Raw genomic sequence first — 16,694 nt, forward strand, 5'->3', positions numbered from 1 at the left:
TCACCTAGGTCCTTCATATATAAGCATTTCCCCACCCAAGACTTTGCTTGTTGCAGGGTAGGGATATCGTTTCCAATAAGTAATATGTCATCTACATATAATACCAGGAATACGATCATGCTCCCACTAACCTTCTCGTAGATACAAGGCTCATCTTCGTTCTTGATGAATCCATATTGTTTTATTGTTTCATCAAAACGAAGATTCCATGAGTAATACATCACCTTGATCAGATATCCATATATCTAAGGTAGGTGACGTATCCTGCCTGACCTACGCTGGTCTTGTTCTACTTGAGTAGGTTGCTCTTACACAACTGCTTGTGTTTCCTACTCCAATTCCTCCATAGGTGTGTCGATGCTTTGTGACTCTTGAATTTCTTCAAGCTCTACTTTCCTCCCACTGGTTCCTTTGGAAATAAAATCCTTTTCTAGAAAAACTCCAGTTCGAGCGACAAACACTTTTCCCTCAGGAGGATTGTAGAAGTAATACCCTCTTGTTTATTTAGGATACCCCACAAATAAGCATTTGTCAGATTTGGGCTCAAGCTTAGTTGAAATTTGTCGTTTCACATAAACCTCGCAACCCCAAATCTTTATGTAAGACATATGTGGTTTCTTACCACTCCATATCTCATATGGTGTCTTCTTAACCTTTTTGGATGGAACACGGTTAAAGTGTGTAAGCTGCTGTCAATGTCCCCAAAAGGAGTTTGGAAGATCGGCGTGACTCATCATGGATCGGACCATGTCTAACAGGGTTCGATTTCTTCTCTCAGATGCACCATTCCATTGGGGTGTTCCAGGAGGAGTAAGTTGGGATAGGATCCCACACTCTTTCAGATGGGTCAAACTCTAGGCTTAAATACTCACCACCTCGATCTGATCGAAGAGTTTTAATATTCTTACCTAGTTGGTTTTAACTCGTTGGGTTTCACCCTTTTAGTATTAATGTTATTAATAGGCATTTTGAGATCAAGGACATATAGTCCATTGCTCATTTGTGCAGTAGCATAGAATATATCATTCAAATAAACTGAGCAACAATTGTTCTTTATTATAAATGAAAAACCAAACTTGTCCAAACAAGAAATGGAAATAATATTCCTGCTAATTGCAGGTACATAATAACAGTTCTCTAACTGAATTATAAAACCACTAGGTAAAGTCAATACATAAGATCCTACGGCTAAAGTAGCAACCTTTGCTCCATTGCCAACTCGTAGGTCAACTTCACCTTTTGCCAAATCTCTACTCCCTTTCAGCCCCTGCACATTTGTACAAGTGTGAGAACCGCATCCAGTATCTAATACCCATGATGCAGAAGTAGATGAATTAATAACAAAAATACCTGAAGTTGAAGTCTCTACTCCATTCTTCTTATCTTCCAGGTACTTTGGACAGTTCCTCTTCCAGTGTCCGGTCTTACCGCAATGGAAGCAGGTGCCTTCTTTTGCTATGCCTCCACTAGGCTTTAAAGCAGCAACGGTGGGTTTGGGTTTGGCAACTTCCTTGCCTTTCCCTTTATCACCCTGCTTAGTGGGCCTTTTGTTCTGTCTCTTTCCATTTCCGATCATCAGAATGGACTTCCCTTTTGACTTCAGATTCTGCTCGGCAGTTCTTAACATGGCGAGCAGTTCAGGAAGAGATTTGTCCATATCAATCATATTGAAATTTAGGACAAATTGACTGAAACTATCTGGCAACGATTGCAAGATCAAATCAGTTGCAAGTTCCTTTTCGAGGGGAAAACCCAATCTCTCAAGGTTTTCCACATACCCAATCATCTTGAGTACATGGGGACCTAAGGGGCTCCCTCAGCTAACTTGCTTTGGAAAAGGGCTTTTGAAACTTCAAACCTCTCATGCCTTGCTTGCTCTTGATAGAGCAGCTTCAGGTGTTCGATCATATCGAACGCTGACATGTTCTCATGTTGCTTTTGCAATTCTGAGTTCATGGTAGCCAGCATGAGACAAGCAGTTTCATTGGCATCATCAACATGCTTCTTATAAGCATCTCTTTCTGCCTTAGGTGCAGAACTAGGAGGTTCCTCTTCAGGAACAGGTGTCTCCAAGACATACAGCTTTTTATCATGTTTGAGGACAATCCTCAGGTTTCGGTGCCAATCCAGAAAATTTGTCCCAGATAATTTTTCCTTGTCAAGGATTGATCGCAAGATGTTGTTAGAGGTGTTTGCTGTCATGGTTATCTACATAAGGATTAAGAAAATATAAGTATCATTGACATATTTAATTAGGCCTTTAATCAAATATGCTCCCACTATTTTACTCAAAACAAATGACCCTCATCATTTGATTCGGAAAATCCCGTTGGAAGATTTTCTAGTGGGTCGAGATCCATATTTCACTTCGTTCTAAGTCCGCGTAGGCGGATTACACAAAACTAGGTTATTTAGGTAGGAACTCCTTCCAGTTGTATCTCATACAACTCTCGAAAATTTCAGTTGGGTGAATAACTCCTTATTCCAATCCATCATATGGATTATTCCCAACTCTTGCTTCTAAAACATATATGATATTATTATAATTAAGTTTGACCCATTATCTTAGCAGTTGGATATTACAATTATCCCATCGCACCTTACTAATATAGAACATGCACCTCGCTTTGGCGAAACCTACATTATCCGATACTAGTCTTGATGAGTGCTAAAACTTGGAAAGCAAACATATATAATATTATCATAATTTGTTTAGTTAAGTTTGACCCATTGTTTTAGCAGTTGGATATTACAATTATCCCATCGCACCTTACTAATATAGAACATGCACCTCGCTTTGGCGAAACCTACATTATCCGATACTAGTCTTGATGAGTGCTAAAACATGGAAAGCATAAACTTAATATTTTAGTTTGAGGGAATTGCAATTGTTATGATCTCACCGGCTTATTTATCATATAAATCGTCTCTCACATGCATCAACATACATACACATGCATCAACATACATACATAATGAAACAGTTATGGCCCCTAGCGCAATTGTTCTCCCAAGCCAATGAGAGAACCTAAGCTAACCTAATAACGATCTAAGCTTCTCCAAGCAAGATCTTCAAGGTTGTCCTCCTTTAGTATTGAATTCTTCTCTAAGCTTCTCCAAGCAAGATCTTCAAGATTGTCCTCCTTTGATCTTCAAGGTTATCCTCCTTTGATATTGAAATCTTCTCTTTCTTCATAAAATTACATTCCAGAAGAAAATCGTTTTACATACGAGGGTTTGAGATGAGAAAAGAATTTACATTAAGAGATCAAAAGGAGAGGCACGACACGCAGGTCGTATTTAAAACCCAAAACAAATAAAGGACAACTAAGGCCATAACTGATCACCACAAGGCAATAATAATAAACACATTGTTATTATTAAATTTTAATTCCTTTAATTAATTAAAACCAAATTAAATTTCAGCGACCGATCACACTACGCAGAGTTAATTCCTTTAATAAACTTAATATTTCAGCGCCCTTGTCCAAAATTTTAATGAACAATTCATTTGAAATGGACATTGTTTTTGCATTCACACAACTCTTGCGCAGGCACAAAACAGAAAACCCCAAAATTTTTGACTCTGTGAGTGTGACGACCATCACAGGCGTGTGACGACCGTCACAGGCCATGTGAGTGTGACGAGCGTCACAGGACACGTTACGACCGTCACAGGTCAAAAACAAAAACGCCTAGAATTTTGTGAGTGTTACGACCGTCATGGGCGTGTTACGACCGTCACACATCCAGTTTGTTACACTTGTTACGCTCGTCACACGAGCTTCACGCGGCCAAAATAACAGAACTTTGAAACAGTCTACAGACCTCTTCCAAAAGCCCTAAATTCACAACTCCTTGACGGCACAACCCTTGCGCCGTCACCAACCCTAATGCGCCAATTTCAGACCGTCAAACACACCTCGATTGTTGATTCAGTATGATTGATCAACAGGTCATTGCTTCACCATACTAATGTCGGATTCCGAAGCAAATGACCATTGATCGCTCAAAGGAAAACAATCATTTAGTGTTCGAATGAATGAAACAGAAACAGTATATCACATATACCGTACTTTGCATTAGGATTACTTATATCATATATAAGTTGATCGGTCTCAATTGTGTAACCTATGGACGATCGATGTATCGCTGCTTCACCATACTAATGTCGGATTCCGAAGCATAGTCAACATCAATCATCCAACTCGTACACTCATGATGCCAAATTTAATTACCCGTTTAATTAATTGATTCATTCTGTCTTTTAATCATATTAATACAGAAAATAAACAGCTATCCGATTCATGGTTTCGTAAGTGGCTCTGATACCACTGAAGGAGAATTGCGGTCCAAAACGCAGCGGAAATTAAAATTTCTCCTTTAGAGATCCTTACGAATGGTCATGATCAGTGATAGAATATTTACCTCTTGTGACGGTTGAAACCTTTGGTGCAGATCTCTTGTGACGATCAAAACCTTTGATGCAGAACCACGGAGCGATCACGAACGTTGAACGATGACAACGTCTCTACTCAGTCCACACGAACGGGTTCCTTCAATCTCAGTGCTAGCTGGTACGAATGAAGGCTTTGAGTGAGAGAGAGAGAGAGTGATAGAAAACGAAAATAATGCAACCGCAAATTTTGCTTCTGCACAAGGGTTCTATTTATAGAACCACTTGTGTGGGCTTCAAGCTAAAAGCCCACTTAAGTGTATTTTGGCCCATATCTTATAATATGCCCAAAATCACTTAAGCTCATGGTACCTTACCATATTTCGTATTCTACTCAAGTACATCGTACCTTACGATGCTCTATAACTCACTTAAGGGCACCGTACCTTACAGTATTCCTTAGTTACTCTATCTCTCATCAATCCGTCCTTTGTGTGTGACCCTGTAGGTTTTCGTGACGTTGGCAATTATATTAAATCACGCATTTAACATAATAAACAGTGAGCAGTATCTAGCAACACATCACTGCTACCCAAGACACGAAAATGTCAAGTGATCTGACAATTCCTTCTGTGATAATACTTATGTGTATAATTACCCTTTTGCCCTTATGTCTATATTGAACACAAGGTATAGACCGTGTCATCCTCGTACAGTTCAATATTGGGCCCATAGACATTTATCCTGTTACGCAGGATGGGCAAATTCCATCTAGGACACTCATGTCCCTCAGCATGCTTTGTGGAGTACCCATCAACTGTCTTTATGGTTATCCAGTTACGGATAACGTTGGATCAGCAATAAAGCACTCGACTCCACATCTAGGATCCATAGTGGTTTCAGGTCGAAGAGTGGAATACACTATTATCACCATGAGAATAACTTATGACACCTTGCATAACTTTCTATATAGTATTCTCATAGCGGGTCAATCCGGTATAAATATTACGCCTAATATTCATACCTATGTTTAAGACTTGATAACTCTTTATCCATGATCCATGAGATGTGATCATCAGTCTACAAACATAATAGTCTTAATGCTTTAATGTTATCCCACTTCACACTAAAGCTCGACTACGGATACTTTAGGAATAGTGTCCTTATGTTTAATGTGTTCTCATGATTAAGTCACACTTAATACATTAAACGAACTATCTATTCCAGGGACTTTATTAATCAACCATAATAAAGAGAATGCCTTTTATTATTCGATACAAGTACCAAAATGTATTGGCCTCTAGGGCTTACACCAACATGCACAGTCCTCATCAGGCATTGCAATTAACCAACGTAAGTATGCATTAGACATCCTAACTGAAACTGGTATGCTTGACTGTCGTCCGATTGATACTCCTATGGATCCCAATGTCAAGCTTCTTCCGGGCCAGGGGGAGTTGTTGAAAGACCCGGGAAGATATCGACGTCTAATGGGTAGACTCAATTATCTTACCGTCACCAGACCGGATATTACTTTTGCAGTGAGTATTGTGAGTCAATTCCTTAATGCTCCTTGTGATACTCATTGGAATGCCGTTATTCGGATTCTCAGATATATAAAGAATGCACCAGGAAAATGCCTATTATATGAAGATAAGGGTGATGCTAAAATCACTTGTTACTCAGATGCAGATTGGGCAGGATCACCGTCGGATAGGAGATCCACTTCTGGATATTGTGTTCTTATTGGAGGAAATATGATCTCATGGAGAAACAAGAAACAAAACACAGTTGCATTATCTAGTGCTGAAGCTGAATATCGGGCTATGGCAACAGCCTCAAAAGAACTTGCTTGGCTTAAGAATTTGCTCTCAGAACTTAGGTTCGGTGACCTTCAGAACACAAAACTCATATGCGACAATCAAGCGGCACTCCACATTGCGTCCAATCCGGTTTTCCATGAACGGACCAAACACATAGAAATAGATTGTCACTATGTAAGAGACAAGGTACTGTCGGGAGAAATAACCACGGAATTTGTCAAATCTGAAGATCAATTGACTGATATGTTTACCAAGTCTCTCAAGGATTCTCGAGTGAATTATATTTGTAACAAGCTCGGATCATACAATATATACGATCCGGCTTGAGGGGGAGTGTTAAGAATATGTTATCAATCAATTAGTATTGATTGCTATTCAATTAGTCATAATTGTAATTGATATTATTTCCTATTGTATATTCCCTATTTGCATATAAATATACACCATGTGTGATCATATTAGACACACAGAGATACAATTATAATATTAATATATTATTTATCTCTTCCATTTAGCATTTAAACAATAAAATAAAACATGGTAGTACATTGATTAAATTAACAAGCTGCCAAGTGATCAATAACCTTAGCTAGACTAGTGGAAGGTAATTACATCAACAATTCAATATTAGTCCATGCATATCTCGCATGATATATTATATATAAAGTGCATTATTAAGCTACAATACAATAAACAATTTTCTAGTATCCATGGTTTAGTGCAGATCTATATTTGTATGAATTGGCCCAAAAGAGATAGTGAACAAAGTTAAGTCCACTAAGCACACACATCAACCAATAAAACCTCTCAAGATGATAATGATTCAAGTTTCCACCCAGCAGCCAAGGTGTTTGTCCAAATGCTCCACTCAACTTATTAACAAAAGACACAAGAACAGTGCTGAGAAAATACCCCATAGCCAGTGAAGTCCATGAAAGTGCTGTTGCTAAAGACCTCATACTCCATGGTGCTTCAGTGAAGAAAAACTCCATCATACCAGCCAATGTAAAAAGATCAGCTGAACCTAAAAAAAGATATTGTAAAGCCACCCACAAGAATGTTATTGGAAGTGGTTTTGTTGAATCTAACAAACCAAAATTTGAAGCAGTTTTCTTTCTTTTGGTTTCTACTAATGCTGCAACAGCCATAGCTATGATTGATAGAAATAGACCTATCCCTATTCTTTGTAGATGTGTTATTCCCATTTCAGTTTTGGTTATTTTTCTAGCAAATGGAACAATGACATGGTTGTAGAGTGGTGCAAGGATCATGATGAAGAGGACAGGGAATACTGGTAGTGAAGCTGGAGGGACTTTGAATGAACCAAGCATGGTGTTCATTGTGGATGATTGTTGAACTGAAAATGTTGATAATTGAGCTAAACAACAGTTTAACATTATGGTTGACATGAATATTGGAAGTAGTTTTAATACAGTTTTCACTTCTTCTAGTTCTTTTACTGTGCATTTTAACATTGGGTGAACTGGTTTCATTACTGCTTTGTTGAGACATTTTAGGCTTTGTGTTATTGGTGTTTGATCTGTCATTATCATCATCTCTTTTCTATTGTTGGTTTGTTCTTGATCTCCTTTTTCAATTGTGTCGGATGGAGTTGTTGGCATGCTGGTGATAGCATTGGCTGATGAATTTTTGGATTTGTAGTTGTTGCAGATTGCTGCCACAAGAACCTGTAATCATCAAATTCAAAGCAGATTGGTTAGCCATTTTTACTAGTAGTCTTGTCAAATTCGTCCTTGAAATTGTAAGCATCCGATAAAGTTTTCGAATGATAAAGTTTTCAAATGTATCAATTCATGCCTGCAGGAAATCGATATCCGTAAAAAAATCCTTCTCTGACTGCAGGAAATGAAGATCTGCTGAACCATACCTTGAACATGGGTGTGATAGGGCTTCCGGCCGGAATCTTGGTTCTATACTTGTGTGCACCAAGAACAAAAACCGGAATGGAGAGCAATATTGATGCAGATGATACACCTAAACCCCACTGCCATCCTTTGTTGTCCTCAATCCAAACCACAAAAGTAACTGCAAACAATGCACCACATGACAGGCTGAAGACAAAGTAGTTAAAAAACTCAGACCTTTTCTTCCTTCCTTCTGCAGTAGTTTCGTCAAATTGCTCAGCTCCATGAGGAGGAAGCGAACCTTTTATTCCACCTACTCCAAGTGCCACAAGATAAAGGCCTGCATATAGCATAGCTTCTTTCCCACCTTGAACTGTCTGGCATAAACTGTTTGTGCTTCCCAATCCCTTGACACAGTTTGGTGGTTTGAGTGGTGGCATGTGAGCTTGTATCGTAAGCATTAGTAGTCCCTGTTCCCACCGCGTAGTTTCATGTTTAAAAAATGTGATCTCGCAATGAACTTAATTATAATTTTGATATAACATCATGAAAATGTTATATTATTCAGTTATTCCTATACTTCCCTTTCAAAGATTAACTAATTACGTTGATATGATATAATTAAGGGCCTGTTTATATTAACTTATTATACTGATATGATATGATTAAGGGCTTGTTTATATTAACTTATTTCAGTTTAATTTCATACTTGATCCATGTCATAGAGGTTCTAGAAAAGTTTTAAGTTGGTAAAAAAAGATTAAGTAAAAACAGTTTCAAATCAAAATGTCCATGTTTCTTGTCTTTTTTTTCTCTTCTGTCCTTAGTTTTAGGGTCAAGTTGAGAATTGAAAAAGGGTCCCATATTGTGGGGATTGCACTACTAGTACTGACAATACTTTATGGTTGTCAATCAAAATCTTGACCATGTGGAACTTGTCACACGCATCTTTATTGCTTCATTCTTCTAGAATTTACCCTCTTCAAAATCTTCCATTTTTTACTATAAGGTAATTACTAATTATCTACTTAATAAGTTGATTACCAACACTTAAGTTAGCTTAATATTTTTCAATTTTTTTAGTTGTCATGTGTCTGATATACAAGCCAGTATTCTGTATTCCGATGAATTTGATAGTCTTGAAGCATTTTCCTGCAAAGCTAATGTATTAACTTCAAACACCAGATTAAAAACTACAGAAGCTTGAACAGGTTAAGAACTTACCATGAATTCTATTGCAGCGCTTATAAGGTAGATGGAATAAGTAGTGAAAAAAGCATCAGCAAGAAATCCACCAAGAATAGCAAGTAGGAAAGCTGTTCCCATGAAGTTGGTGACAATGTTGGCAGAGGTGGAAGGTGAGAAGTGCATAAACTTGGAAAGGTATAAAACAAGGTTGCTTGCATTTGCAAGATATGCTAGATTCTCCAATACCTCCACAACTATAGAAAAAAAGTTTAGAAGAATGTTGCCTATAATTTAGGTCTGCAAATAAAAATCAATATTGCTAGGCTGGACACCAGGGTACGAACCCTAGTGTTCAGGATTGTGTGTGTGAGTTTCTGGTGGTTATTTTATTAGCACTGTGACAAAAAAAGAGGTATAATTTGGATTGTACTAACCCAAAATAAAGGATGCAGCAAGCATTCCACCATGATGTCCTTTAATTGCTGGTCTGTTCCTCCAATCTACATACCCTTCCCAAACTTGCACCCTTGCTTCTTCTTCCTATGAAAAAAATATGTATACTTGGTGTTAGAATGATGAAATGAATAGAATAATACTTAGATGCAAATAGACTAAGAATGGAAATTATGTAGTATAGTTTACCATATCTTTAATTTGATGAAGAGCACTCTTTGTTATGTTGGAACACAAGTGATAAACAAAGTGCATTTATAGATGGAGAAATGGAATTTATGATAGAAGAAGAAAGGTCTAGAGTTTTTTAAAGCCACCTTTCATTGTCATGATTTTTTTTTAATTTAATGATTTGATGTTGACTGTTTCTACTGTTACTTCACTCTTCATTTCCTCTCAGTTGTTCTACATGTTTTCTGTTTATTTAGTTACTCATATTGTTGACAAAATAAAGGATATAATATGCATGAAGAAACCATGCAAGAAGGAATGGCTGGTAGGGCATTGCTGAACCTGAGACAAATTTAAAGAAGCAAGTGACCAAATAGTATTATTTACAAAAAGTCAGGCTTGTATGACATGACGTGAGCGTGAAGGAAAAATTGAAAACAAGGTTTTGTCAAGTATGGCCTACACCCCACGCCACAAATACTCCTAGAACCACCCATTGTGGTTACAAAGTCCACTTTCTCCTTAACTATATTTTCAAACATAACTATTATACTTTATTATACTTTGTTGCTTATATTTAATGCTCTACTAATGAATTCATTTACTTAATTAATTAGATAACATGGAAGGTTCTACTAATGAATTAATTTGTCGTCTGAGTGTAAGAGGGAGGTGACTTTGAGATTGTTTCAATGAAAGATTGGATTTAAAATGACAAAGAGTTATTGTCATATTACCATTTTACCATTTGTATCCTTGCTCAATTTTGCTCTTGTCTCCAATGATTTTATTGTTGAGTTGCAATTGCTTATTTTGAATCATTTTAAAATATCTTATGCATATTTCTTCTAATGCAAAAACATTCATTTACTTGTATATTTGAACTCTATTAGTAAGAAATATGATAGATTTCTTAAATCAGATATTTCAAATTTTTGCATCATGCTTGCTTTGAATTTCACGATTTCTTCTTCATTTAAACTTGTGATCAACGTACCATATACAAATAAATATACGATAATCTGATCAGATCTGGTTGAACCTTTGACATACACCATGCTCTGATGTGCACTTTGTCAATCCTATCTTAATTAGAAAACCATTTATTTTCTTATTTCAAACTGTAGGAGCTTGTTTCAATCCGTACAAGGTTTTTCTCAATTTTAGACCCCTTCAGTTCTTGCCCTTTAATCTCAAAATCTCATAAATGCTAAATTTACATCTAACTGATACATTTTCCACTTTTTGTATGTTGTTATGGCTACAACAATTCTTATGGTTTCAAACCTTGTAAATGGTGCATAAACTTCATTAAAATCAATACTAGGTTTTTGTAGTAGGAAACCTCTTGCAACTATTTTGGCTTTGTACTTTAAAATATCACAATTTGGTCTTAACTTCAACTTATAGTCTCACTTTATATCAATAGCCTTCTTGTTTGATCTGTCTACAAGCTTCCAAGTTTTGTTCCTTTTAATTTCTCTAATCTCTTCTTGCATAACTGCCAACCAATTTGAATCTTTCACTGATTGATCCAAATCAATTGGTTTTGACTCAGCTATCATAGCTTCTTCTATTAAATCACTGTATGCATCAACTGCTTGGTCTGGAAGTGTTTCATAATCAGTTATTCTTACTGATTCAGTTCTTGTTCTAGTTGACCTTCTTACATTTTGTTTTGATGCCCATTTACCTTGATCAAATAGCTCTTCACCTATTTGATCATCTTCAAGCATAATTCTGACAATATTTTGATCATGTTGGATTGACCTTTGAGTCAAATTCCAACTCTTTCCTTCATCTACTTAAACATCTCTACAAATGATAATTTTATTCTAATTTGTGAATATAGTTTGTAAGCATCAATTGAGTGATATAGCCTATGAATATCATAGCTTGACTTCTATCATCCAACTTTCTTCTCAATTGTTCAGGTACATGTCTCAGTAATCCAAATACATTAGAGCGATTAACACTTAGATTCAAACATATTCATGCTTCGTATGGTGTTTTGTGCAACATATTCTTTGTCGGTCATATATTAAGAATATGCATAATTGTTAAAATTGCATCACCTCGTAATCTCTTTGGCATATTCTTTGCTTTCAACATGCTCCTGACCATATTCAGTACACTTTTATTCTTTCTTTCTTCTATTCCATTGTGTTGTGGTGTTTAGGGTGATATGATCTCATGCTCTATGCCTTCATCTTCACAGAACTAGGAAAGTTCACAAGAGATGTATTCATCTCCACCATCAATTCTCAATTCATAAATGTTGCAAAGTGGCCATCACTTTGTTTTTCAACCACAAGTTTAAATTTCTTGAACTGGGTGAATACATTACTCTTTTTATCAATCAAATATATCAACAAAAAAATCTAGTGAATTCATCTATTAAGGTTAATAAGTAAAAGATAAATCCATTTGATCTTACTTTAAATTGTCCACCCACGTTAGAGTGGACAAGCTCCAGTTTCTGCTTTGACTTCATAGACAGGCCAGTTCGAATGACTTCCTTGCTTGTTTCACTTTGCAGCATTCTTCACAGGTCTGACTTGGCATTTTTATCCGAGGGATAACATACGTCATCTTCTTCATATTAAGCAAGTTTAGGCTTTTAAAATTCAATTGACCATACCTATGTTACCATATCCAATTTCGATCGTCTTTCACATTAGATACAATGCACTAATAAGGGTCATGTTTTTTCTTCCTCGTGTATGGATAAAGTAATGGGGATTCAATGGTGTCTTCAAAGGGATAATGAGAATAATATTCAAAGCATTAAGGTGAAAAGTGATGCTATGGTGATATTAGAGTGTCTGACAGGGAAGTTGAGCATTGGAGCAATGAATGATAAAGTCTAGGATTACAAATTTATTCTACCCACCTTTAGTCTGTATTATAGATAACTAAAAGAAGTTTAACTACTTTTGGAAAGTTAGTTAGAGTTGTTGAAAATAATTTAGAAAAGTTAGTTAGAGTAATTAACTTTATGACTTTATATATAGATTATAACCATTATCATACTTTGTAATAAACTAATTCAATCACTACAAGAAGATCTTGTTCTATATTTCTTCTTGTTCTATATTTCTTTCTAATGCTACTTTGTTTATTCAATATGGTATCATACGCCTAACAAAGGACCTCTTCTCTTCTAATTCATCTTCATCATCTTAGTTTTTGATTGAAGATCAAAGCTATTAGAAGTAATTCATATTTATTAGTTGTACTATTTTCTTAGCCCCTAAGTTTGTTAGAGGGTATTTTAGTATTTTATCCTATTCTAGTAACCCTAGTTTTAGCTTATAAATAGGGTGACAATCATTGTAACTTTTATCATGTTTTGTAGCCGTCATTCTCTCAATAGAATATTTCTGTTCATCATTTATTCTACCTTTGCACCAACAATTGGTATCTAGAGCTCCGGTTCGGATTCATTGGGAAACACGGGAAACACGAGTGAACGTGAGGTCTTGTGTGTTTGATTTTGATTCTTAGATTCGTGTTGAATCTTGAACAAAATCTGATCAGAATTTTAATTCTGTGGGTTGGGAAACACTGTGAGAAATCTGAGTGTACTGTGCAAGGTAGAAAGATGAACGAAAACGACAACATGAACACCAAACTTCCAGTATTTGACGGTAAAAACTGGAATCGTTGGATGATCCAAATGCGTGTACTGTTCGGTGCTCAAGATGTTCTAGATCTTGTCACTGATGGTTATGTAGCCGTCATTTTCTTGAAGTTTGATTGATAACTTTAGTGCAAACATTTTGCTAAGCTTGAATTTTCAAATTTTAATGAGGTAGCTTCTGAATAACGAACCACGTGTTTCGATTCCTGAGGAAAGCTTTTGTGATCTAAAATTGAAGCTCCTATGAAGCTTGATGCAGAGCTCGATTTGCAGAGAAGATGAATAAAGTAATGAAGCTTTTGTTGGTGCAAAGGTAGAATAAATGATGAACAGAAATATTCTATTGAGAGAATGACGGCTACAAAACATGATAAAAGTTACAATGCTGTCACACCTTCTGATACAAATCAGAAACTGGATTCTGACTCTGATGGAAAGTACTATTGGTAGATCTTGTCACTGGTGGCAATCATTGTAACTTTTATCATGTTTTGTAGCCGTCATTCTCTCAATAGAATATTTCTGTTCATCATTTATTCTACCTTTGCACCAACAAAAGCTTCATTACTTTATTCATCTTCTCTGCAAATCGAGCTCTGCATCAAGCTTCATAGGAGCTTCAATTTTAGATCACAAAAGCTTTCCTCAGGAATCGAAACACGTGGTTCGTTATTCAGAAGCTACCTCATTAAAATTTGAAAATTCAAGCTTAGCAAAATGTTTGCACTAAAGTTATCAATCAAACTTCAAGAAAATAACTTTATACTACAAAACTAGCAAGTATACAGTATTATTCTCTCTCACAAACACCACAAAGTTATGGTAAATCCTCATATCCCTGTATGTTCAAAAATTACAATGATAGGATAACTAACATTGCATATTAAAACTATAAGTCTTGGATAGTTCAAGATCAAGCCTTGTTCACTTGGCTTTTGGCTACAATCACTAAAGTTTTTCTACCTTAAGTTATCTCATGAAAACATGCATATGAAGTTTGTGACAAGGTGCACAAGCATTATCATTTAGAAATTAAAGATCGATTTCACCAGTTAAGATAAGATCTGATTGAAAACTAGAAAGAAAGGAAATCGTTCAATCTTTGAGTATGTCATTCGAATTCAAGCAATATCATATTCTTTGTTATCTGTTGGTGATCCTATATCTGAAATGGATCAAATAGATTAAATTCTTTAAGGTTTCCCTGAAGATTATAACCCTTTCATCATGATAATATATGGCAAGGTGGAACTAATTGATATATATATATATATATATATATATATATATATGTGTGTGTGTGTGTGTGTGTGTGTGTGTGTGTGGTGTGTGTGTGTGTGTATGTGTGTGTGTGTGTGTGTGTGTGTGTGTGTGTGTGTGTGTGGGTGCACACGCGTGTGTGTGGGTGTGTGTGTGTGTGTCTGTGTGTGTGTGTCTAAATTTTCCAAAGATAACAATGTTTACTTTGATTTTGATTCTAACAAGTGATATGTCAAAAACATGCATCTATCTTGGTGTTTCTTGAAGGATTTCTTGATGATAGAGGGTTGTAATGCTTCATTAGTAATAAGTCTAAAAATGTGTGTTGTGTTGTAAATAAAACTTTTGCTATTCTTAGGTCTGAAAATGCAATTTTAGTTCCCAATTGTGTTTCTATTTAGAACTCTAGCTTAGGTCATGCAAATCCTAGAGGTATTCATATCATACATGACTTGTGTAATATACATTTGAGCAATAAAAATTATGTTGAATATTGCAATTCTTGTTGTCTTGGAAAATCACATAGATTACATGCTCCACTATCTCAAACTAAGTACACTTGTTCTTTTGATCTAGTTCATACTTATTTATAGGGGCCATCTTCTACTACCTCTAGTAGTGGCTATTTCTAATATGATACTTTTGTAGATGCCTTTACAAGGTACACTTGGATCTCTCTACTCAAACAAAAAGCTGATGTTTTACATGTCTTTAAGTTGTTTCAAAGCTGTGTTGGAACTTAGTTTAATGCCAATATCAAAGTTTTTCAAATTATGAGAGAAAATTCAATATCTTAATGCCAATATCTTAATGAAATTGGAATTTCGTATAGGTTAACTTTCCTTTATACTTCTCACAAAAATGGAACAATTGAGGGAAAACACAAGAAAATAGTTGAAAATGACTTACTTTACTTGTTCATTGATAACTCACTATTTGTGAGAGAATCAAGCCTTAATACTTGATTTTACTTTATTATTAGCAAGTTTTATTATGTTAAATTAAGTTCATTTTGTTGTTTTAGTTGATCTTGTGTAGAGCATAATAGGTGCTCTCTTTTGTGAGTTTTTATGTGTTTGTCACTTGTGTATGACTGTTTTATGATAAGTTCTGACACAAAAGAATTGGAGTATCATTTCTAGCTCAAATTCCACCCAAGTCTTAAATTAAAATGAGATTACAAGGAATGAAGGTCCATGGTATTAAGGAAAATATGACAACAATATGAAGATTAGAGTGCAAGTGAGCTGGAATATTGGATAGATAAGATTAAACACTACAAGACAAAATTCTATAAAAGCTGATGTGCACAAAATTGCGCATGTTGTTGTCTATCTACGTAGCAGACCTGCCATATTACGTGTTGTCCCATGCATGCTGTAAATTGTACTACATGTAGCTAATTTGAAGGAAAGGAGAAGTAATATCCTTTATTTAGTGGGAAAAACTAAGGAATACCCACAAGGCTCATGCTATAATGACAAGACATAACCCTAATAGTTAAAGGTTATAAAAGGAAACTCTTAGGTGAAATAAAAAAGGAGGTTTAAAAAGTTGAAAGACCTGAGAAATTACTCAGAAAACCATCTTATCAAATAAGAAGGAGTTTAAACCAGTAGTGAAAAGTTCCTTCTATTCTCCCTTCATTGAAGAAGTGCTCAACATCCTGGCATGACAAAACTTTCCTCCTGTTGTTTGAAAGATTGCAAGGAGTGGAGTGTCATACTAGGTTTAGATTTTCTTTTCTTTTGTGTTTAGAAATGTTGGATGTAAGAACTTGTGTTGCTGTATTTATTTATCTCATTATGAACTAAACATATTTATGTTGAGAAATGTGAAGTTTAATGAAAAGGAGTATTTTGTGTTAATATGGTGTGGTTTGAAGTGATGTATTT

At 35.7% G+C, this 16,694-nt stretch overlaps 1 protein-coding gene across 1 annotated transcript; it reads right to left on the minus strand.

Annotated features, from left to right (window-relative positions):
- Window positions 1–6,697: 6,697 nt before the first annotated feature.
- LOC127073836 (protein NRT1/ PTR FAMILY 4.6) lies at window positions 6,698–10,048 on the minus strand. The gene is made up of 5 exons (XM_051015068.1): window positions 9,915–10,048; window positions 9,707–9,812; window positions 9,309–9,526; window positions 8,108–8,554; window positions 6,698–7,907 (listed from the first exon to the last, which is right to left on the minus strand). The coding sequence occupies exons 1-5, from the start codon at window positions 9,978–9,980 to the stop codon at window positions 6,921–6,923; spliced, it is 1,824 nt and encodes a 607-aa protein (XP_050871025.1). The 5' UTR covers window positions 9,981–10,048; the 3' UTR covers window positions 6,698–6,920.
- Between the last annotated feature and the right edge of the window lie 6,646 nt (window positions 10,049–16,694).

This window comes from Lathyrus oleraceus, chromosome 4 (assembly GCF_024323335.1).
Source record: "Lathyrus oleraceus cultivar Zhongwan6 chromosome 4, CAAS_Psat_ZW6_1.0, whole genome shotgun sequence".
Lineage (NCBI taxonomy): Eukaryota > Viridiplantae > Streptophyta > Magnoliopsida > Fabales > Fabaceae > Lathyrus > Lathyrus oleraceus.